This window comes from Vigna angularis, chromosome 1 (genome assembly GCF_016808095.1).
Source record: "Vigna angularis cultivar LongXiaoDou No.4 chromosome 1, ASM1680809v1, whole genome shotgun sequence".
In the NCBI taxonomy this organism is placed as follows: Eukaryota; Viridiplantae; Streptophyta; class Magnoliopsida; order Fabales; family Fabaceae; genus Vigna; species Vigna angularis.
Window position 1 is genome coordinate 44,981,978 of NC_068970.1, and position 25,187 is coordinate 45,007,164.

General features: G+C 33.0%; 3 protein-coding genes across 7 annotated transcripts; 1 reads left to right on the forward strand and 2 right to left on the reverse strand.

Annotated features, from left to right (window-relative positions):
- Nucleotides 1–4,079: 4,079 nt before the first annotated feature.
- Nucleotides 4,080–6,072, reverse strand: LOC108347851 (uncharacterized). 3 transcript variants are annotated; one of them, XR_008247339.1, is made up of 3 exons: nucleotides 4,864–6,072; nucleotides 4,626–4,749; nucleotides 4,080–4,438 (listed from the first exon to the last, which is right to left on the reverse strand). XR_008247339.1 is itself a non-coding variant. In XM_017587293.2 (2 exons), exon 1 carries the CDS (start codon nucleotides 5,862–5,864, stop codon nucleotides 4,902–4,904), a length of 963 nt encoding a protein of 320 aa, XP_017442782.1. In that variant the 5' UTR covers nucleotides 5,865–6,072; the 3' UTR covers nucleotides 4,080–4,438; nucleotides 4,864–4,901. The 3 variants fall into 3 exon arrangements, 2 of the variants coding, with proteins under 2 accessions (XP_017442782.1, XP_017442781.1); XM_017587293.2 differs by lacking the exon at nucleotides 4,626–4,749; XM_017587292.2 differs by lacking the exon at nucleotides 4,080–4,438 and having other exon boundaries at nucleotides 4,537–4,749.
- Nucleotides 6,073–9,191: 3,119 nt separating this feature from the next.
- On the forward strand, nucleotides 9,192–12,499 carry LOC108347871 (WD-40 repeat-containing protein MSI1). Its single transcript, XM_017587323.2, has 6 exons — nucleotides 9,192–9,342; nucleotides 9,446–10,208; nucleotides 10,304–10,456; nucleotides 11,057–11,181; nucleotides 11,271–11,366; nucleotides 12,045–12,499. Exons 2-6 carry the CDS (start codon nucleotides 9,537–9,539, stop codon nucleotides 12,274–12,276), a joined length of 1,278 nt encoding a protein of 425 aa, XP_017442812.1. The 5' UTR covers nucleotides 9,192–9,342; nucleotides 9,446–9,536; the 3' UTR covers nucleotides 12,277–12,499.
- Nucleotides 12,500–15,540: 3,041 nt separating this feature from the next.
- Nucleotides 15,541–24,680, reverse strand: LOC108347843 (glycerol-3-phosphate acyltransferase 9). Of its 3 annotated transcripts, none has more exons than XM_017587288.2 (13): nucleotides 24,579–24,680; nucleotides 24,242–24,421; nucleotides 23,953–24,010; nucleotides 22,887–23,005; nucleotides 22,211–22,310; nucleotides 21,227–21,322; nucleotides 21,029–21,125; nucleotides 17,251–17,338; nucleotides 17,084–17,180; nucleotides 16,822–16,907; nucleotides 16,602–16,721; nucleotides 16,420–16,518; nucleotides 15,541–15,816 (listed from the first exon to the last, which is right to left on the reverse strand). In XM_017587288.2, exons 2-13 carry the CDS (start codon nucleotides 24,361–24,363, stop codon nucleotides 15,768–15,770), a joined length of 1,131 nt encoding a protein of 376 aa, XP_017442777.1. In that variant the 5' UTR covers nucleotides 24,364–24,421; nucleotides 24,579–24,680; the 3' UTR covers nucleotides 15,541–15,767. The 3 variants fall into 3 exon arrangements, with proteins under 3 accessions (XP_017442777.1, XP_052729920.1, XP_017442776.1); XM_052873960.1 differs by lacking the exon at nucleotides 24,579–24,680 and adding an exon at nucleotides 24,489–24,528; XM_017587287.2 differs by lacking the exon at nucleotides 24,579–24,680 and having other exon boundaries at nucleotides 24,242–24,564.
- Between the last annotated feature and the right edge of the window lie 507 nt (nucleotides 24,681–25,187).

Sequence of the window (25,187 nt, forward strand, 5' to 3'; positions counted from 1 at the left end):
ATATCAACCCTAAAAGCCGACAATCTTGATCACTGTCTTCAACCACCCAAGAAGTGACAACTATAATCATATTTAAAACACAATAGACAACACATTACAAAACAATTCAACATACAATATTTAACTAACAAATTTATACCCCCAAAATCATCCTCAATCGAAAAAAATAGGTATATTTAATATAAAATTAAATTAAACCCTAACCTCCAAATACAACAACAACAACATCAAGTAAGTAGGCTTAGATTAGGACTATTTACCTCATGTACGTACGCTGTTCCAATTTCACCTTTAAGGAATCACCAACCAACACTTATTATAACACCTCCTCCACCACATTGATGAACCCAGAAATGACGATATCAGTCTTAGATAACTTAAACCTAGCTTACGTCATTTAAATTTTTAAAAAAAATTTACACAGTTAACTATATTATACGTGCCACATATTCATCAAACTGCACAGGTCACTCAGTTTTGGCCACGATGGCATTTGCACCATTATGTTTTTAACACCGTGAGCCAAAAGAACCTTATTGAATATTTTTTAACGAAATATGAGATCTTACTGAACTTTTTTAAAAGGTATGATCACTTTGAACCAAACCCCAAAAAACAAGGACCAAATGATGTATTAAATCAAAATTATAACTATTTTAAAATTACTTTCTAAGTTCTCATATATATATATATATATATATATATATATATATATATATATATATATATATATATATATATATATATATATATATATATATATATATATATATATGTATATATATGTATATATATATATATATATATATTTTGTGAGAGAGTGAGCGAATTTATTTTTATTTAAACTAATTTAACTTTATTGTCTAACATTTTTCTTCAAAGAGTTGGAATATACTACTTATGATTATTCAATTATCGTTGCCGCACACATACGGTAGTAAATACAAATCATATTATTAGACGTATAGGTAATGTTTCTTTTCTAATTTATTACGAAACTATTTTACGTGATTGTAATTGATGTAAAAGAACCAAATTTATACTGTAGAAGGATCTGAACTATAAACGTGAATCAATTTGGTGAGATGTGCATATAGTTCATCCAATTATAGTTAAAATTAATCTTTTTACATTTCTTTTGAAATTAAAATTAATCATTTACATTTCTTTGGAAGATAAACTATTAAAGTTATTCTCGTGTTTGATTTTTGTAAGCAAATGTAAAGGAAATGATATTGTTAAACATCTACATGATAATTTCTTTTTAAATTTATTATTGAAGTTATTTTAAGTTTCTCTAAATAATTTGTTTCGATGCAGGAAATCAAATTCACAATTAGCTATTTTCAGTAGATGTTATGAGATTATTAACTATTGTTTTATGTTTGAAACAAATTTAGTATGCGATGCATTTTATTTAGAGAATTGAATAAATTTAATAATTCGTACTCGAAAGGTGGAAAATTTGTTATTTTTCAATTTTTTAAAGTACAACGCTTCCACAAATGTTCTCTTTATGTTTAATTTAATATTAGGGTTAGAATTCGTTGAATTGTCCTTTTACAAAGTATTATTTACTTGCGGTTCTTGCTCTTGCAAAAGGTGGTGAAATTTCCCAATATTAAAGTTTCAAAATGTTAGCAACGCAACTTTAATTGCACATTTTTAAAGTATTTTATATTTTCTATTGAATATGTAAATATAAATATATAAATTTATTTTATATTTATATTCTAATTTTATTTTACTAACTCAGAAATCAATCACATTTTCTTCAACTCAAATTTACACATTTTTTATCGAAGTCAAATTCATATAATAAATATACTTTTATCAAAGTCTCACTTGTTGCACCGTACAGAAACTATGTCCATGAAGATTCATTAATGGAGGTTTTCTTCTAGTTTAAGAAAGAAGAATGCAGGGTACAATTCTTAGGAATGAACACATGTTTGAATCAACAAAATGATCAATTTGAATGCAACCAGGATTTAGATAACCTATTAGACAACATCGAATCCAAACCAAATGTGATTGACTTGCCACAGGGTTTTGAAAAAAATCATCACGTTTCAATACATACGTGACTTCAAACCTCGACTTATAAGATATTTTTGTAAGTTTAAGTTATGTTTAAAATTTTCTTCAAGATTAAATATCTTCTAAATCTTAACAACATAATTTGTTTAGAAATCATCTCAAACTAAAATGAACCCACCTAACCCTAAACAGAAACAATGAATTTTGCTGATATGATGCTCTAAAACCAAGGAACAAAACAGAAAGTACAATCATTCACCAAAATACCGTAACTTCAGAATGTTCATATGGGGGGAGGTCACAAGCAAAACAACGGCTAAAGGAGAAAAACCCAACAAATAGTATATAAAAAAGGGGAGATGGAAACACACAAATCACGGAAGAGAGACATGCATTCAGTACCAAACATAGAATCCTAGGTAATAAAATATGGCATCTCAAATTGGTTTCAAGGGTATAGGTATATCTTCAAATTTTATTCCATAAATGAAGTATGGAATTAGTCCCTAATCGCATCCATAAATGTGAAATTGGATTCAGAATTATTAGTTAAATTATTTGGTAGATATCAATTATAATAAAACGGATGAATATTTTGTATTAATAACATATTAACTTGACAATCTCAAAATACCTGTATCAATTGTATAGAACTTAATGAAGTCTTAATTAATTGCCTATAAAAGTCTTAATTTGGTTTACTCGTTTTTATGATACAATACCATCTCTTATCAATCCTCTTGTCTTGGTATTAGATCCTGTACTCTCATGGGGCTCCAAGCCCTGGGCCATTGTGAACAAAACATAGTTAGGTCCATAGACACGTAATACTAATTTGTATTTAGGAATGTACAACCTCGAATACAAATTTGTATTCCGAATTGTACATTCCACAACATCTCCGGATTAAAAAATCTGGAACTAAGAGTAAAAATCCTAAACTAGAGGATAAATTTGGAGTTTTTTATGTTTATGAGGGTGCAGGTTGAAACTATGAAGGAGGTGCAGGAAGAAGTTGCCAATTTCTCAATAGTATCCTGTTCATCAAGGAGACCTCAATTACAAAACAGGTACACTTCCTAAGATCAAATGACATAGACCTAGCAGAACTAGGCTTTGAACTTCAAACCTGATAGTGCTTCACTAAAGTACTTGCCAAAACATGTCTAATATTTTTTTGTTTCTCCTTCTGGTGAGAAGGATTTGATGTGTTATTTACAAAGTTATGTTTGGTTTCAGTTTAGCATAACATGTCTGGTCTCAATTTTGTTCAGTTCATGTCTATTTTCCTTTTACAGAGCATTACAAGATTGTTTGCAGAATGGAGATTAATTAAGTAATCGTTTTTTCAATCTACTGGATTAAGAAGGAAATAGAACACTTCTAACCCAACAAGTTTCTTAATTATTAAATTTTTGTCTTGATCGCAAGAGTTCCCAAATATTTAAAGAACCTAATACCATCTATCTCACAACAATCATGCAATCTAGCTAGAATTCTTGATTAGGAGAAACAATGATAGCCGTGAGCTGAAACATGCATATGAATATATATATATATATATATATGAAACGATAATAAAGAGGAAATTCGTTAATGTTTGGAGAAATCTCTCACACCCACCTGTGAGCTAATACTAATATTCACCCTTCCTGTCCGTTAACCCAACAAACTCAACACATTTAGCAGAAAGCTAAAACCAAGATTTGTCTTCACTACCATATTCCTACAGAAATTATCTAAACTTACATTCAAATTGTAGTTCTTTCAAACCAGACTTGGTTGACTATTAAGTATTAATTAGATAATAAACCACCATCACTTAGTGGTAAAATAAGACTGCTAACAAGCAACAATTTTACACCATACTACATATATTCAAGTAAACAAAAAACCATACCTAACTAATCCCACAACAGCAGCAACCAAAGAAAAACATTATCGATACCATACGTAACTCGAGGGATAGAGAAGATATAAACCCACAAATCAAAGATCAACATACTATTTATGCAAATGGAGGATTAAGATTTAAAGAGTAGCAAACAATAAAAATCAAAATATCTTTGCAATTTCTCAAGAAAAACTAAAAACATTGTCAAAAGTAAAGAGAAAATACAAAACAAAGAATCAGCTGTTTTATCTGAATCCCAACATCTTCCCCTCTCTCTCTTCCCTCCCATAGAGTTTACCTTTCACGAAAGTCAAGATAGGGCACCCCATTCAAGATTTGCTTTAAAGGCAAACTCTGAACACTGCTTCCGGGCCTCTTCCCCATTAAAGGGGTCCGTGAACTAATTTGCTCAGAAAGCATCACACAGTTCGAAATTTTTGATTATAAATGTATTGTCTTCTAGTAAGTAGTAAGCAATCCCACCGCAAGAAATTTATCCTGGTGCTACATTACAACATCATATACAACCAATTTAACACGGTAGTTAATTCTTTTAGGCCATAGATTCAATCTCAAGCACTAAGTGAAAGAAGAGAGCTAAGAAACACAAACAACGTTTTTTCTCTCAATTCAATTGAAAAATCCTGTATGTATGTACCAACAATAATACAACATGTGAATGCGACCATACCATAATAAACATGAAAGAAGCAAACACCGGTGAATGTGAACTGAACTGAGCTCAGCTGAGCTACTCTTAAACCAGGATTTGATCAAATTCCTTATTTAAAGCAACAAATGAAACAGATCAACCACTACACACACAAACAAACAAACACCGAAAATCAGCACACAAGGTATCATTGATTAGTCCTCCACTGTTTTACACTATTCCATTACATCATAACAAAGAAAGAAACCAAACTTACAAATAATCCGCACATGAGCGTGTAGGGGATGGTTACAGTCATACATCCAAATTTTCCATCTGAATGCTGCTCTTGAGAGGGACGTATTCCCCAAGGTACCCTCCGAGGTGATCGTGCAGCGCGCTTTTATCAATCCCCTGGTGATGGAAACTCTTGCAAACGTAGTAAAACACGCTCTGCACCAACAACCCAACCAAATTGACAATGACCAACAACCCCACGAGGAACCCTCCAACGACGATCCTAGTGAAGACGCCGTAGACGTCCCCACCGTGGACGACGACGACACTAAAGATCCCAGAGATGATGCTGCAGACAACGAGGTAGGCAGCGACGAGAACGGCGGCGTACTTGGTCCTACCCTTGAGAAGGTGGTAGCTTTTCTTCATGGCGGCGAGGCCGTAGACAGGCTCGAGGACGGAGACGACGGAGGCGAGGTGCCAGAGGGCGGTGATGTAGACATGGGCGACGAGGAAGAGGGAAAGGATGATGAGGAGGGAGAGGAGGAGGAGGAGAGAGTTGTTGGTGTCGATGGCGACGATGATGAGGACGAGGGAGAGGAGGATGAGGGAGTTGTAGAGGATCATGAGAAGGGTGACCCAGAGGAAGGTGATGAAGAGGCGCTTGAAGACGCGTGGGATGGCGGAGATGGTGGAGGAGAAGGAGACAGGCTTGGCGGTGTAGAGGGATGCGACGGTGAAGACGACGGCGGCGGTGGAGAGGAGGGAGAATGCGAAGAGGAAGAGGAGGTAGGAGAACTGGATGAGGAGGAGGAGGGTCCACTGGTGGGAGGTCTGGGAGGGGTCGTTGAAGGGGTTCTGGAGCTGAACGATGAGAGGGTGGGTGAAGAGGGAGTGGGCGAGGATCGCGAAGGAGAGAGGGAAGATAAGGGTGAGCGTGATGAGGTAGAAGGTCTTCGGAGAACGCTTTGGAATTGAGGTCGATTCTCGCAGGATGTCGGGGATGTTCAGAAATTGAAGCTCCTCCGGTGCCAGATCCATCTTCTTCTCAGAATCACCAACAACAACAACTGCGTCTTCTTTCTTTCTTTCTCTCTTTCTTTCTCCCTTTCTTTCTATGGAGAGAAGAGACGGTGGGTGTTGTCTTGTGTGGGGGCTATCTTTTATTGTTTTCAGTAGACACGTTTTATGTTCAGCAACCAAAATCCAGATTTCCCTTCCCAAATTACAAATAACTATACCAGTTTCTTCGCCACTCACTCCTACTATTATATTTTCAATTATTACCATTCAATTTTCTTTTTTCTTATTTTATTATCAAATTTATATTCTGTTAAAGTATTTTATTCATTGATGAAAGCAACTTCAAAGATCTTCTCTAATCATAATTTGTTCTAAAATTCAGTTTATCATATAAAAAACACTTCACATTATTAGAGAAGATATTTTATATAATTTTTATAAATGATTGAGAATAAATATTTTATAAGTTAATTTATAAACAAAATATATTTTCTATAATAATTTAAAAATAAAAATATATTTAATTTTTTTTAATTATCGTCGTTCCCGCTTATTAGATTTCTTTCTAAATAAGTCAAATTGAATTTAATGGAACTTGGAAGACTGTTTTTTTTGTGTTTTTAACATAAAAATGTCAGCGGGAAGCGTGTTCAAAAGGATCCTGATTATATATACATTATTCTCTTTTGCATAAACATTTAATTATATCTGGTTGGAACTCCAGCAGTCAATTCAAAATTAAAAAACTAGTTTGTAATTAGAAATAGAAAAACTAATGGAAGTGTTTGGCAAAAATATATATTAAAATAATTAAAAATGTAAATAACAAAAAAAAAATATATATATATATATAAATTTTCTTTTTATTTATAATTATTAAATATGTTTGTAGTTATTAAATTTAATAGTTAAATTTTTTTTAATAAAGATGTTAAGTTAAAATAACTATTTACATTCATTTCAAAATTTTACGTTTTGAAGATTTTATAATGGTTGTTTCTTAAATTATCTTTTAACTCTGAAATTATAAACACACGATAAATATATTTAATATTTTAACTTATGGTTACGTAAGTTTTACCTTTTTATATTATTATTTTAGTTTTTTAGCCATTATATATATATATATATATATATATATATATATATATATATATATATATATATATATAATATCTCAGTTTTGTACTTTTTACCTTTAAAAGTTATGTAAGGACAACAAAAATTAAAATTAATAAATAAATCAATAATTTTAATATTTAATGTGGGTCTTAATAATTAAAGGAACACCAACATCAATCATAACGAAAAAAAATATGCCTTTGCACGGCCTTAACATATTCACATATTTTATTTATGGTTACTTGAGAAATTTAATTGACATATTTTATAAAGATTCTGTCTCATAATCAAATTATATTCAGTCTTGTGTTTACTTTTTCAGTAATTTTAAATATAATGTAAAGATATTATATTTTCTATTATTAAAATTGCTTATCTCCATCACTTGTAGTAGAGATTTATCATTCAATGAATGATTGAAAAAAAAACAATTTACTTCAATAAATTTCAAGTTTTTATCTAAAAATAAAGAAATTTTCTTTCTACTCTCTTTTTGAAAAAAGTGAAATTAAAAAGGGTTCCCACCTTGGATAGAAAACTATACAAGTGACCTACTTATTATGGAAATTTTCAGAACCAATAATTAAACCAAGCAAACTAATTTTTTTTTCTCATATAAAGAAAGGGATTGTCTGATTCATTTTCATATGGATCATGATATATATAATAATATGAGCTCCAAATTAAAAGGCATATCAATATTTTGAAAGTAGGATTATGAAATTTTTTTATCGAAGCAATTTATGGTATTGTATAGACCAATTGCCATTTTATCTAATAAGTTTGCGGACATTGGGGTTCCACAAGGAGTACTTCCTCATATTATATTTGAAGTAGTTGTTCAAATTCTTTATGACATGCAAGTGAAATAAGTTCTAGTTAATGGTAAAAAGAAAATTTTGAATGTAGGAGTTGTTCTTATTTTATCATAAGGTTTTGTTAGAGCAGTGCAGCGTTGTACTGGTTCGGATCACATAATCCCACATCTAGTTGTTAATCTTAACTAAGAATTAACGTTTCACTCGCACAAATTAACAAGTTGTTACAATCACAAAGAAAATAAACAAGTTTGCTTGATTTTGGATTTCATTTGTATTGTTTGGTACTTTTTTTTATTTTAAATTCTTTTTGGAGTTTAAGATCATTTTAGAATGAAATTTATTTAGATTTGAGTTAAAAAAATAAGTTTTTTATATTTGAAAAAAAATTATAATTAAGTGAAGAAATGAACCAATCCGTTTAACCCACCAACCTCATGGTCGGATCAAGTTCGAATTTTTTTGATTCACTAATAAATGAGTCAAATTAGGTTGACTCACGTTCAACCATAATGAACTTGTCGTTTTGACAACACTATCCAATATCTTATAAAATTTTATTCTCATTATCCCCTTAAATTTAGTACATCAATTTTTAATTATTCATAATTTTGATTGCTCATTTTCTTTTACATAATTTTTTAATCTTTCATAACTTTGTTAATTTTTCAATAATTTTTGTTTATTTGAACATTAAGGTAAAAAGAATTAAAAGAAATTAAACTCATGACAACAGTTCTAGGAATGATTGTCAAATGTAATTTGAGCATGAGTCAATATTTTAAAACAAAAAATTTAACAAAATTACATATAATTGAAAATTAAAGAATTTAAAATACGTAATTTTTTTAAAAACAAATATTATGAACAATTAAAAAAAGTAAAAGAATAAATTGAAAAAAAAATAGTAAAAACCTGTCAATTTTATAAAATATAAAGACTAAAATTTTAATTAAATATATTTTTCACGTTAGATTTTGGTCAGAGAAAAAATTTCATTATTGTCACCAACATCACCTATTATTAACCTATCGACTTTTGAAAGCAATGCATTTCTTTCTGAAAGGGATTTTATCATATTCTTATTGGACTTTTCTTTCAAGGAAAGTAACTAAAAGAAAATAAATAAATTTTTTGATCCCCCGTTTAAGCTTCAATAATTTTTTTTTTCTATAAAATATTTCCAAACACTTCCAGATTAAAGATGAAGATTACATTTTTGGTTTTCACAAACTATTTTTGTTTTTGTCTTTTAAATTTTAAATGAAATAGTTGTAACTAAATATTATTTATTTTAGTTGTTTGTGAAGATGTATTTTTTTTAGCAAATCAATTAGTGGGCCGAAGAATTTGAGACAGCCCAAGTAAAATAAATTTTACTATTACAATATATATAATATTAATATATCCTAACGGGTTCAGTAGAAATTGAGTGAGAGGCAAGCGCGGGCACAACAAGACTGCTACTTCTTTCATTACATCTTAAAATCTTAGGGTTCTTATTCTCAGCATAATCTTCATTTTCGCTTCCCTCGCTTCATTTCTTACTTCGCACTGTGAGTCTCTTTTCTACTCTTTACTGAATTCCCCCTTCTCCATTCTGCTTTAATGTAACCGTGTTTTTGTTTTTTCTGGTTTTCCTTGGCATTTAATTTTCAGCTTTCAATTGCAAAAGACTGTGATTGCGATTGTCATTGTTGGGATTGCATTGAGAAGGATTAGGGTTAGGGTTGAAAGAGAGTGAGTGTGGATGGGGAAAGAGGAGGAAGAGATGAGGGGTGAGATTGAGGAGCGACTGATAAACGAGGAGTACAAGATATGGAAGAAGAATAGTCCTTTTCTGTATGATCTGGTGATTACGCATGCGCTTGAGTGGCCTTCCCTCACCGTGGAGTGGCTTCCCGACCGCCATGAACCAGCCGGCAAAGACTACTCGCTGCAGAAGGTTATATTGGGCACCCATACCTCTGAGAATGAGCCCAATTACCTCATGTTGGCCCAGGTCCAACTTCCCCTTGACGATGCTGAGAACGATGCCCGTCACTACGACGACGACCGCCCCGACATCGGCGGCTTTGGCTGTGCCAATGGCAAAGTTCAGATCATCCAGCAGATCAACCATGAGGGTGAGGTTAACAGGGCTCGCTACATGCCCCAGAACCCCTTCATCATTGCCACCAAGACTGTTAGTGCTGAAGTTTATGTCTTTGACTACAGCAAGCACCCCTCTAAGCCCCCTCTTGATGGGGCCTGTAACCCTGATTTGAGGCTCAGGGGTCACAACACTGAGGGTTATGGCTTGTCCTGGAGTAAGTTCAAGCAGGGGCACTTGCTTAGTGGTTCTGATGATGCTCAGATTTGTTTGTGGGATATTAATGCCACTCCCAAGAATAAGACCCTCGAGGCAATGCAGATATTTAAGGTTGGAACTGCTTCTCTTGCTGTGTTTTGGTTGAGTATGGTTAAGTTAATCAGTGATTTGGTAAACTGTGTATATGTTTATGTTGTTGTCACCAGGTACACGAAGGTGTTGTCGAAGATGTGGCTTGGCATTTGAGGCATGAGTACTTATTCGGTTCTGTGGGTGATGATCAATACTTGCTTATATGGGACCTTCGAACGCCGGCTGTCACCAAGCCTGTCCAATCTGTGGTTGCCCATCAAAGTGAGGTGTGTTGTATTGAAAAAAATAGATAATTCTGTCAAAATGAGTATAACCTGTGGGGATTAACTTGTCTGTTTTATGATTTGCTTAATTTTTATACCAGCAAACTTTGGTGACGGAATTGAATTTTCCAGTATTTATTTGGTGGTATTTTCTAAAAGTATCACCATTCACTTTGTTTGTTTGAAATATACAAATTCATGAGAAGAGTTTGGCCTGATTCACTAATCACAGACATCAAATCTAAATGGTGTTGCCGATGGAACATCTGATGGTAATATTGAAATGAAAGACTTAACATGCTAAACACATTTTTAACTGGAAGATAAGATTATATAACTTGCATATTACTCCTCTCTCAAGTTTGCTGTTGATGCTATTTCAATTCTATGGCTTTTCTTTGCTTGCATCGAGGCTTTTTTAGCTCTTCTTTTCGTTCTGTCTGCTCGTGTAATGCTCTCTGATATTCGGTAGTTGCTTTTATCCTTTTAGCTCTGCTATGTTCCCTATGCTATGGTGGGTTTTCAATGTTTCAAAAATTCTAATATTCTTCTACTCTATATCACTTGCAAGTTACCTATTTTTTATCTTGGATGTCTTGTCAGGTTAACTGCTTGGCCTTCAATCCTTTTAACGAATGGGTTGTTGCTACTGGTTCTACGGATAAAACTGTGAAGTTGTTTGATCTGCGGAAGATCAGCGCTCCCCTGCACATCTTCGATTCTCACAAGTAATTATCGTCTGATGTTTTTATAATTGCTTTATTCGAACTTATATTTAGCATGTAATGACCTGGATTGTTGTTCGTGGGTCCAACAGGGAGGAGGTTTTCCAGGTTGGATGGAATCCAAAGAATGAAACTATCTTGGCTTCTTGTTGTCTGGGTAGGAGGCTCATGGTGTGGGATCTTAGCAGGTATAGCTCAATAATAACATTATCATCTCTGGACTTCTAAATGAATTTATTACTATTTGTTGTCTCGATATGTCTCTTGAGAAAGCATATCACTGGCACTTCTCATACAGTTTAAGTGTTTCCTGTACTCTCTTTTGTGGTGTTTTTGTTCCACTTTGACCAACTTGTCAGAGTACTCCTCCCAAACTCGAAGCATAAAATTTCGAAGACTTTCAGATCTGGGGTTTTGTTAGGAATATTTAAATCTATTCGTTGGTATTACTGTGTAAGCCCTTGGGATGGTTGAATCCTTGTGATGCAGTCTAACAGGTTCACGTTACAGTCGGGGAAAAATGCTTCCTAAGAATTGAGGTTGCTTTTACGTGTTAGTCGGATGATTTGGGGTCTGCATGTCGCTTGGATGATAGCGCCCTCTCTGTCAAGCAAATATAACAATGTCTCCTTTTGCACACTAGGACTTAGTTTTAGTACGGTTTTATTAGTGTACAAGGATTCAACCTTTCGTGGTAATGGTACTTGTAGCTCAAATGTTTGAGCTGCTTAATGTTCAATGATTACTGAAGGATTGTTTTTCTGGTGAAAATGATTTATTAAAAATATCAAAAGTTGACATCATCTCATTTTAAATCAAAGATTTCAAATATTTGGTTAATAAGGTTTCACTAATTTGATGTGCAGGATTGACGAAGAGCAGTCACCAGAAGACGCGGAAGATGGTCCACCAGAATTGCTCTTTATTCATGGTGGTCATACAAGCAAAATATCTGACTTTTCCTGGAATCCATGTGAAGATTGGGTTGTTGCTAGTGTCGCTGAAGACAACATACTTCAAATATGGCAGATGGCAGAGAACATATACCACGACGAAGATGATCTGCCAGAAGAGTCAACGAAAGCCGCAGCTTCGTAATGTAGTTGATGGACATGACATTTAGCATTTAGTGTAGTGTTGAATACAGGTTGAGTGTTGTTCCATATTAATTTGTGCTGTTACTTCGTTCTTCACTTTAGTTGTAGCTTTGTTTTTGAAAGGTGTGAATTATGATATGATTGCCTTCACCAGTAGCATGGTGAACAACCGAGACGTAGGTGTAATTTTCGATGGTAAAGGTTTCCCATTTATGTTTACAAAATATCATGTCTGATTGTGATAGTGCTCATCATAATCCATCTGATCTTAGTTACATCTGTGCATTGTCCGAAAAAATCTCCACACCAGTTTCTAAAATTCATGAAATCTGAATATGTTTTTTTGACTCTAATGTAAATTAAGTTTTTTACAAAGTCAGATTAAAATGATTAGAAATTACGATTTGCAGGTATTAAAGTTAGTTTGCCATGCCTGTTTTAACTGCATTTGTCAAATATTTTGGTCTGTTATAATCCCTCTAGCAAATATCTTCCATTTTGAAACATTTGGATATAGACATGTTCAGCATATCAATTTGAACAAGCGTTTTAACCGGTTGAATCACTGGTCTGAATTTAAAAATAGGGTAATTTTTTTTTCTTGTAATTCTTATAAAAAAATTAATTATATTTCTAATTTTTATTTTGTTTAATTTAATTTAGTCTTTAAAAATGTTCTAATTAAGTTTTTTATGTTAGATTTACATTATATTTATGTTAGAATTTATATTTCAAATCACTACTTAAAAAATAAAGTAATATAAATATTTAGGTTTTAAAATGGAATGTTTTGATATATAAATTTTAATGGAAATATAATATTAATCTAACAAAAAGAATTAATTGAATCATTTTTAAAAACTAGAAAATTAAATTGAACTAAATAAAAATTAGAAATTTAATTGAATTTTTTGTATAGAAATTAAAGGTAAAAAATTATTTTATTCTCTAAATACAATCTAAAAGTAAGAAAATACAAAACAAATTATTATCTAACATCAAATTATTGTTGTCACTTATCCACTTATAATATTAAAGTTTTGAATCTGTAATATTTTATTCTCTTAAAATATTTTCTTTATCCTTATCTATAATAATAATGAAAAAGAATATTAGCTAATAATATTGAAACATTAAGTAGTAAGTAATTAAATTAATTTCATAGTACTAACAATATATGTTAGTTCAAAATCATGCAAACAATTTTAAGTTAAAATGAGTGACTCAACATTATTTTGAAGAATGAAAAAACCATATTTGGTTAGTACACGAGAACCAAGAGTAAAGACAAACTCACTAGCAATGATAGTGATTGAAATGCTAAGAACGTCACAAGTTAGCTTAGACAAGTTTGAATAACGATTTTGACGATTCCTTCAATAATTTAATATATCCGACTTATCAAAAAGCTTTGGATCAAGATTCTCTTCATCTAAACAAAATATCTAATTCAAACTTTCTGTGTCATTAGCATGTTGGCTCAAACAATCAATATATTCCTAAGACATCATGAAAAAAATTTAATATGTTATTCGTAAATAAGAAATAAAATAAAGAAAATTGAGAATTAAAGAAACATGTTGTGTTAGAGGAGAAACTTGTACTTGAAGTATTTAACTGATTTGAATTTAATTTGATATATTCTTCAAACAACTTATACATGTTATTTTATGCTTTAAAACATTAATCTTTTCTTTACAAGTAGAATGATTAATCTTAGAGTAACAAAATCGAATTACTTTAAGCTTTATCCAAAAATCAAGAATAGCCCCAATAACAAAAATGTTACTGTGATTCCAATTCTTACTAAACTTGTTCATTATAATCTTTAATAGTCGGTTCTACCACCTAAAGATCTCTCACAGTTGAAACCAATTCTATCATGCTTGAAGAAAGAAATGGAATATGTTATGTGATGGTTGAAATCTATTTCAACAGTGTAAGAACAAGTTCTGTTGTGCTTGGAGCATGTTATATGGTGGTTGAAACCAATTCCTATTTATATAATTTATTTCAATTAATACTTTTTATTTTTAAATTTTATTCATTAACAATATTATAAAATGATTTTGACTTATTTAAATATAACTTTATATTACTTTTAACATCAAGAATAATTTAATAATCTTACTTTTCAATCTATTAAAACTGTTTTAAATTCAATCAAATTTCTCGTAACCTTTAGTTTTAAATCCACTCTATCATCACTTTCAAATTCTTTAAAAAAATACCAACTTCATTTTCAAATTCATCCACCTTATCTCTCTCAAATTATTGCTAATTATTCCTTACACAGTTAAACCTTCATTATATGTTTCAAATTATAAAATATGTTTCATATTATAAAACATTTCAATTAAAAAGAATTGATAGAAATATTCAAACAAATAGCCAAAATATTCAATCCAAATAAGAATGAGATGTATTCAGAACAATTATTTCGGGATGTAATTTTTTTAAAACATATTGAATATTTTAAAATATATTTGTAGATTCGAAAATATCTTTTTATATATTTTGAATTGAGTGTTATATTGAAATGCCTTTTTATATAACGGGAAAGCCAATGAAACGGGTTTATATACATTGTAAAATCCATTAACACGTCTTTGTGCTAATTTATCTTTAAATATAAAAATGCCCAACAAATTTCATTTGGAATATTAAAATTTGTAAGTATGAAAATTCTAAAGTCGAGACTCTAGTTATTTATCTCTTGCGAAACTCCATCATAATGTGCCAACAGTATGAAGGAAAAATGATTTGGCGGGAGATGTAGTAACTGAATAGCGCTACCTTTTGGCACACGTGGAAGATGTAATAGAGATAAGCCAAATTTGGGCGTTTGACACAGTTAAAAGAGACAACGGGAACTATTTATATGAAGTGCCCATTCTATTTATATGGCACACAAAACCCATTCTACATCTATTACCTAAGTTTCCCTCCTGAAACCAATCCCTTGATAAAGAAATTGAAAACAATCTCCTTGATAAACAAATTCAAAACACCTACGAAGCACCGCAAAAATATCTTACAATTGTTACAGAATATACAATTTAAAGTGTACTGTATCAAAATTAATATATCCTATATAATTAAAACTTTGTTTTTTCTATTAATCCATAAAATCCTTAGCTTTGGTGGAGAAATTTACTATTCAGAAATGTTTATTTATTTATTTACTATTGCAAGTGTTTAATGTGCTGTTCTAGCTTACGTTGTAGGAATGAATTGGATGAGTCAGTTTGCACTAGTTATTAAGGATTGGATGGGCATGTAGAGATTCAAACTACCTTCACTGCAAAAGGTTTTCATACCCAAAACTAGCTAGTTCTTGTCAATTTGTCCGTATCATAGTGCAACAAATCATGAAAATATCTATCAGGTAACTTCATGTAAGATCGACATGGATAACTAAATAAACAAAATGCAAGTAGAATAGAAAGAAGGGCAGGAGAAAGCCCTTGCTGAATGGTAAAAAGGTATGCGTTATTTTTCCTCTAAGCGCTGCAACACAGACTGAGCAAAGTTTTGTTGCCTACAAATGATTGAAAATGACCGAGGTTAACAGGATTTAAATTTCTCAAGAATTAGGAATGTGTGAACTGATCTAACAAGTTATGACAGGATGGTACAAACAAGTTCAAGCAGACAGAGTTAATTACAAAACTGAGAAGAAAGTTTAAATATTTAATAAAATATTCAACATATTCTGTACGGAAAAGTAATAGATGAAGTGCTGCCAACGGCACAAATTTCATGGGCGAGTCATTTATGGAAAAATCCGTGTTTCATTATTGCACAAATTTCACTTAGTAATCACTTTTCAAATATTAGATAAGTTATGCTCCCATCCCCCGCAGCACCCTCCCTTTTATCTTAAAAGGTAACCCGCCTTTTTTCCTAGAGAATAATGAGTTACACTTTAGTCTATTTTAACCTAATCAAACTTCTTGAGAACGTTTTCTCTCTCCTTCTTTGATTCTCAATTTCTCACATCATTACTAGCTAATTATAAAGCTCTGCCAATTGACTGCTGAGCTTGAAATAAAAATAACAGACATGCATAGTTCTAATTATGAAATCTTGGCGACAAAGATCATATGATAACATGATTGAGAGATTGAGAAATTTAACTTACTTTCTTTCTCTGTGTTTTGGACTGGGGCGAGAATACTTCAGATATCCATCCCAGGGAACCTTTTTGAGCCCAGCACGATGTGATATAATATCTCTCACCCTGTACCGTTGGAATGATATATTCTGTTTCAATTCCCTGCAGCAAAACATAGGTTCATACAATATGGAATAAAGATCTTTTACCTCTCTGCAAATTCAATGGATGTCTCTCCAGGCTTCAAGTTTTGTGGCTCCAAGTACCAAACATCACAAACTACAGCCCAAGATGTCATTAATTGCAAGAGATGAGTGGTGAATGATTGTCTGAAAGTGTAGGAGATACAGAAACTCTTATCCAGCAATACAAAAAAATATGAATGAGTAGAAAGAAAAATTAATTATCATGTAGAAACCAACTTCTTACTTTCGACTATTCCAAAACGCATCTACGAAAATTTTATTGTACTTGATTGCAACAGGGCAAACTGTGCAGCCAAGTTCAAATGCACCCTAAACATCATTAAAATTAGAAGAGGCTTCAATTATATTTAGAACTTTCAGATTACAGGAATTATAATACAAGTGGATGGAGACAAAATTAAAGAGGAAAAGGAAAGCCTATTGTGTAAGTAAAAGTGTAAAACTCAGGCATTTCACGTTCAATGCAATTGCAAATGATCCTATACCTTCTTAAACATGACTGTATAGTGATTATTTACACAAGTTCCTTCAGGAAATATAAGAAGAGGGTTATTGTTAGCTCCCTGGACATGTTCCCTCAATCTGAAATATGAAAAGTCACGTCAGAATAAGATTTTAGATATATTCTCCCAACATTTTCAATTATACTTACTTCCTTGCCACAATTTCTCGATCCTTCACCTCTGTACGATTGAACCAGATACACCCTACACTCTCTAAAATAGTGCTCTGCAATAATCCTGTGGATGAAATTCAGAAATGTATCAGGCATTAACTTGTGAAGAGCCCATCGAACTTTGAAGGAAAGTAGATCTGGATGAATATATAGTTTAGTAACAAATGTACAGTGTACTACCATAGAAAGATGCAATAGCACCTAGCATGATTAATTTGGTTGAGCGTGAGAAGATCAAAGGACATCCTAGCGTTTGTTTAAGTTCTAAAAAGAAAAGGATGTTTAAAATGAAAAGATCTTCCCTGTCAACTAGTAATTTTCTCAACAAATTTCCACCTATAACTCTAAGATCGGACCACATTAAGTAATAAGGATGCTCGGTGGAATATTTAAGCGTTTGAGTCTTCTTTATATGTAGTTAGCGTTTTGAGGGTGGATTCCTCAAGTGTTTGGGTACTTATCAATTGGTTGTTGATCTTTTGGAAACGGCTGATTGGTTCTTCCTCCTTAACCACTAGAGAGGAGGCTTAAACTCTCACTGTAGTGGGGTAGTCTACTTGAGCCTAGCAAGGAATCTTATTACCAAGCCCAAATCGTTTAAGGATTATGTTTGACTGGTCTATAAAAGTTGTACTACCTCTATTTGATAGGAATAATGCTTTTAGAATATTGACTAGGTGTCAGACTAGGAATGATCTTTCAGTGTAGACAAAGTCTTTATAATAATTAACTTTGAATGAAATAAGGCAGAGAAGAAAGTTTTTTCCCATTAAGCTTCCATTCGAAGGATTCGATCCCTTGGGTTGGGTCTCTAGAGCCGAGAAATTTTTCGAGATACAGAACGTGAGGAGAAGAGAAAGACTCCTGCTAGCGTACATATGCATGGAAGGCAGCGCGAGTTACTGGTTTCGTTTTTGGAGAGCCAAGGCACAAAATCCTTTATGGGAGGAATTGCGCGAGGCTCTAGTGAGGCGGTTTGGGGGACGAGATCGAGAGACTGTGTTTGAGAGGCTTGCGGCGATTAAGCAGAAGGGTTCGGTGGACGAGTACATACAGGAGTTCGAGATGTTGGTGGCTCAGATGGGGTGACGGAAGACCAATTCCTAAGATACTTTTTCGCCGGTCTTCAAAGCAAAGTAAGAAGGCAAATTAGACCGCACAACCCTACAGACTTGTTGACAACATGGAGGTTGCACGCGACGTAGAGGAGGCGTATCGAGGGGCGAAGGCTGTGGGAGGAACGATGACCAAGAGTGGTCAGTCGTGGGGCGGTACCAAGGTAGTATGGGTACGGTCGCGAGGGAGCCTTCCCGCTGCAGTCAAGGGAGACAGGGGATCACTGCGAGAACATAACCAAGGAAGAATGTGTATTGAATTTCTTTGTTCTGTACAGTGTATCTACGTCCCCAAGGGAGCCAAGTTCTCCCTCCACAGATAACAGAATCCTGACTATACAAAAGAATTCATAAGCCATCGTTTCTCGCCACCGTGCTGTAGCCATCACTATCACCACAGCTACTTCTGCCAGATGTTTTCTCTGACGATCCTACGACTTTGCTCGCCCGGCTAGGCGATCACCATGCTGCAAAATTGTGCGATCAGAGATCCAAGGCGCCTCCACACTTCGTTTCAATACTCATTGCTACTGCCAGTTGCTGCTGCTTGTCCGATGGTCTCTTTGGCCACCACTTCCCACAGCGTGTGGCAGTGCATGAAGGTATTATGTTAATGAGATAGCAGGTAGTTAGGATAGCAACACCCCAAAAATGAACAAGCATATTTGTACCAAGCAATAAGGTAAGAGCAATTTCAACCAAATGCCTATTTTTTCTTTCTGCTGTATCATTTTTCTAGAAAGATATAGAAGGCTATTTGGAAAACTTATTAATCTACTATTACTAGACCAGATTTGTCCTTTGCACTTGGTATTGTGAGTCAATTCATGCAAAAACTGTGTATTGATCACTGGAATGTTGTCATACGTATTATAAGATATCTCAAAAAGGATCCAGAACAAGAGCTACTTTATGAAGAAAAAGGGAATACTCAAACTTTTGGCTATTGTGGCTCATTGTGATGGTTCTCCTATGGATAGATGATCTATTACATTATATTGTGTTTTACTTGGAGGAAATATTGTCTCTTGGAAAAGTAAGAAGCAAAATGTTGTTACTCGATCATTTATTGAAATTGAGTATTGAGAAATGACATCTCTTGCCTGTGAGCTTGTATGGGTAAAATAGTTCTTACAAGAACTAAATTTTTGTAATATTCAGCTTACAAAAATGTATTGTGATATTTTGCTTTTCACATTGTTTACAATCCACTGTTTCGTGAGTGAACTAAGCACAATGACATAGATTACATCTTATCTGAGAAAAGTTGTTGTCTAAAGAAATTTTCACCGAGTTTGTTTAGATCAAATGATCAACTTGCACATATATTAACAAAATCCTTGAGAGGCCCTAATTAAATTCATTTATTCTAAGTTTGGTATATACAATTTGTATTCAGCTTGAGAGAGAGTGTTAAAATAAACAATTATTAATAGGATTTATTGTTAGGTGTTATGTGCTTTGTGTTGAACCTAATTCCTAGAAATGTCTTCTAGAATTCTCATTTATTCATTGTATCCTATATATCCCAAGCTATTAAAAATACGAAATTCTTAGAAAGGGAATACATACTCTATCAAATTCACTCTAATTTCTTTGTATTTTTCTCAAGTGTATCCATTATTATTAGCCGCTATCAACTTTGAGTAGTTTTTGAAAGGATTTGGAAGATCTGACTGTGCCCAACTTCCGATGAGCACCACATACCATCATCCAATGAATGACCAGATTAAGGTGGTAAAAATGATGTTCAGGGGTTAATTTGCATCGCTTGATGGGTACAAAGCCTAGACAGTGGGCATTGCATTTAGCTCAAGCTGAATTTTGGTTCAATACAAGTTACTAAGATGTCTCATATCTGATCCTTGTATGGGTAAGACCATATTCCTTTATCGTTGAAAGCAAACCACAATTCCTTCCATAGTTAAGGAACCCAATTAGCAGCTATACTCTTTGAAGATTAATCTCACCTTTCCTGAATTCCATCTTCGGGACAATGTGTCACTTAGCACTGGGGTACTGTTGATAGAGTATGCCCCCCAATAACTATGGTCTATGAGAAGGGAACTGAGAAAGAGTTAGGAAGGTTTGTTATGTTCCTACCTAGAAGGCAGTTATTAAGAGCTAGGTACCAGGGTATGTAGATAATAAGATTGGAGAATAAGGGCTAGGAATAATGTGGGCATCAGTTTGGCAGGGGCCACGTTCCTCAAAATACATGCACCTTCTGTTTTCTGTAAGTACTGCATTTAGTGAATAACAAGCTCTTGTCTCTCTGTTATATCAGTCTTTCTCTTTTTTTTGCTGTCTTCTGGTACCAACTCTATTAGTTCATCAGATACATCCTTCATCTCAAGGGCCATTTAGGCCCAAGTTTTTGTATTCTTGCACATCAAGAAAATTATTCACATTTTCTGAATTGAAAACAAACTTTCATTATGATAAGCGTTTAAAAATATAAAGTAGATAGCTTAGAAGAAGTTCAGAATCATGTTAGCACCATTATTCTTACTCTAAAAAAAACTGATTCACCCAGATACGGTATGCCACAAGCAAATATAGAAATAGAAAGCTGCTTTGATGATAATGACAGGGCTCAGTTTGTATTTAAAAGCAACACAATAGCACTAAACACTAACCAACCCATCCAGGATGCTTCTGCATAATAACAGCAAATGCAGTCATCTGTTCTAAGATAATGAAATCAATCATGGAAGTATGATTGGCCACAAAAACCTGTTCAATAAAGGGAAATCCAGATTATTAATAAGTAACATTCATATTATGATGGATATGGTAATAAAAACTATGGAAGAACCCATGTGCATCAGACAAACCTGTTTTGGTCGTACACTGGGCCTTGGCCCATGGTACTTAACAACCCCAGTCCAGGATGCAACAAAGAAACTGCACATCATCTCCACCAAACACCTCTAAAAGAAACGATAATTGAGAAATTTAGAGTTCATTGATTTGATACACAGCAATTTAGTAGTTCATTGAAGTTGTTATCCACCAAAAGGAATGAAAATAGAAAGACTAAGATAGAAGTTGTATTCATCTTATGCCATGATCTCATCTTATGCCATTACAACATCTGTCAATAAAATTATAGTAAACATATATTTAAAATATAAAGAAAAAATAAATAAGTTATGTCCTCCAGAAAATTGTCTCAAATTTGTTGCATTGCCCTACTAGGTTGACAAGTAATTAGATTTAAAAAATCAGATTTCGAGCCGAAAATCCTTTAACTAAGATATTACAATTAACAAATACTAAGAGATAAAGCATATGACAAAATGAGAATTTTCATGATCGATGAGGCAACTTTAACTGAAGCCCGACGATAGGTGTTTAAAATTAAAACCAAACGAAGTAAAGGCTTACTAAAACACTACAATAAAAGTAGCCTACGAGCTGTAGCTCAATTGACACCAAGTCTCAAACCTCAATCGTATTAATAATAATAATAAAATATAAACAATATGTAGAACACAATGATACCAAATGGTTGGACATTATAGGCCTTTAAATTGGAAATATTATGCACATTTACAATTATTGTCCATTCAGTACCAGCCAGACAACTGACATATAGGAGTTCATTGTATTTTAAGCTAAGCTAAATCAGACAATTGAGGTGTCCTTTTTACTTTTTATGGACCGAGTTCAAACTTCAAAGATGTCTTACAATTTCTATATGGCGCAGGTTATAACAGCCATTAAATGCAGTCTTCCTAGTGTGCAAAACAGAAACAGAAGTCTGTGTACACAAAATTTCAACTGGACAAAATAGCAAGAATAATCTGAATTGATACCTCAATCTTTTTCCTCAAATCATCATTTCCTTTCAGGAGGCAGTGCACTGGAATGAAGGCTGAAAGAAATATAATCCATCCTAATGTCAACACTAGAATTCTGCAGAGTCAAACAGGACACATCACATGGCCAGAAAAAAATTGTAGTGAACTGAGGTATTAACATGAGAAGCATGAGAGGGAAACTAATGGGCCAAACACAAACATCGTGTTTAAAGTCAAAATATTAGAAAATTCATTTGATTTATAACTTTTATTTTCTAAAAGGAGTTTCTTTGATTTTGAAATGTTTGGGACTTAGTTGTGAACATGCAAAAATCTGCTCAAATTTGGTGGGATTTAATTTTAGTTTTTGTTAAACTGACAACATGGCCCTTATTATACTGAGAAAGAAATAACTTCATGAGACATTTGAATAAGTTTTTAAATAAAATTGGTTTTATTTTTATTTTTTTATTCCAAATGCAGGAAAATAAAAATGTAATTGAAGTAAATCTTTAGTTCAAATCATATCCTAATAAACTTTTCCTAAAATGCGTCTAGTCTCGATGCATGTCTACTACCAAATGTAGCATTGAAAATTAGCTAGGCAAACCCTAGGATTGAATGATTTCGGAAGTCCTATTGCATAATCATGCATAACATGTAAGTATCGAAAGTAAAGCAATAACCTAACCTAATAGGGAAAATAATCAAATATCGAATCACAACTCCACAGCACCACAAAGGAAACAAATAAACATTCCAGTTCCAAGGTTCTGGAGGATTTGATTTGAAGCACCTTGTGAATGAATCCTATAACATAAAATTCAGTCAGTAACCACAATGTGAGTGATATTTCAAGAAAAGATGACATGTCTTGATGGCTTCAGGCTTGGGAATAGAGTCTGAGAATTACACAGATATAAATGAAAAAGTCAAAACACTACAGTTCCTCTCTGCTGGATTTCACCTGGAAATGGGAAATTTTAGTTCAGTGTTTCACCTGGAAATGGGAATATTGAGTTCAGTGTGGAATTGCATGTGGTTTTGGGTGTTCCATATTTGTCTGATGAAACAGGGCTCTCTGGTCCGGTTTTGTGACCCCAGGATGAAAAACAAACCTTGGCTTATTACCTCACTCGTGGACTTCTCTCTGGCCATTAGCACCCATTCTTTGCCCTCTCTAACCTATCCAGTTCCGTCACTTTTCTCTGGCCTCTGCCTTCTGTTTATGCACTCAGATTTTTGCCTCCATTGACTTTATTGTTCTTCATATTCTGTATGTTGGTAGTGGGCAGTTCTCTCTTTCAATTTTTTTGTGATTTTGTTCTTTCAGTTATGCAATCAAAAAAATCTTGTTATGATATATTGTGGGCTATATCTTAAGAATTTTCAATTTTAGTTAAATATCGTGATTTAAATGTCATTTTTGTTATCTAAGTTATTTTCTATGCATATGTATGTGTTTAAAGTATAGTTTTATGTTGTAGCTAGGATCTTACTATCCATATTATGATCCTGCAATTTACGGTCATCTATCCGCTTCCTGATTCTTGGTAGGACCTCAATTTTGACAACATTGGGAGATTTTCTACAACAGCAGGTCAGGATTTAGGTTTAAAAATGTTGAACTCATCATGTTTGACGTTAAGTTCTCTCCATAACTATTCCATCATCAGCAATTTTCCAAAAGATAATAATTGACATACCAAAACCACAAAGCAGAAGAACAGCATATGAAGACAAGGTCAAAAACTCACATCTACAATGGCACCTGCTGCCTCAGACAGACTAGGTGAAATGTCGAGCAAATCACACCTGAAAAGAGAAGTTGTGTATGTTGATATTGCATTGCCACGAGATTTCGGAAAACCCGAGGAGAAAAAAACTTAAAATGAGAACTTTAAATCAGGAGAACTTAATCTCCATTCCTCAATTAGATCATGCAAACGGAAGACTACTCCATTTTCAGTGCCCTCATCATTGAGTATCTAAACAACAGTAAAAGCAAGACATGAAAATGAAAAAGAAAACAGCAGAGGCACATACAGGCGGAGCTTCCCATGCCGTTCATGTTGAACACTGGATCCAGAGGGTAGGTAATCCTCAATGTTTGGCCGATCAAGGTCCAATTCAGAACTCGACGATTTGAGTTTCCCAGTTCTATTCATCTTTGTTACGCTTCCACAACAACCAAAATCGCGTGACTAAATTAGAGACCTTTTGATCCTGAAACAAGCATGGATAAAAAATAAGTGCTTCAATAAAATCTTCAGAGTTAGTGAACAAATTTCACCGTTTGTTGCAGCAATTGATTGATTAATAAATTCTATAATCTAATTCCACCAAACAGTTTCCATGCAATGACATAATTTGGTAAAAAAACCTTTAGCTCTTTCTTTAAAAGATCGTTTTGAGGAATGTGGGAGACATTTCTTGTAATATAAAATAACCTCTTATGTGTTTTTCCAATTTAGTATGATTTTAGTTCACTTTTTTGTAATTTATCATCTAAGAACATTTTTGCTTTGTTAGAGATAAAATAAGAATACATAGGGTTATATTGTCTATCAGATTAAACATTTGCATATTTTTTTTATTATGCTTTAAGTCACCATCTTTCAAATAAAAAATAATTATGTTTTTATATTTAATTGTTTTTAATTTTTAACAATTAATCGAAACTAGGACTTTTCTCTAACAAACCTATATTAAGCAATTTAATGTAAATTGTTATTTGTATAGAATAGTCAGTTTTGATAATATTATAATACCATATATTTAAAACGATTGTAGTATTGACGTATATAAAATTAGAAAGATACTAATTATAGTACATAAAATTAATAAAATAAAATACATGTTTAGATTAAGTTAGAAACATGTTATTTATACCATTATAAAGGATATTTTTTTCTTTTGGTGTACACATTTTATTTTCAAATTTATCCTTTAAACAATTATTTCTTAAAAATTAAAATAATTGTTTTACCAA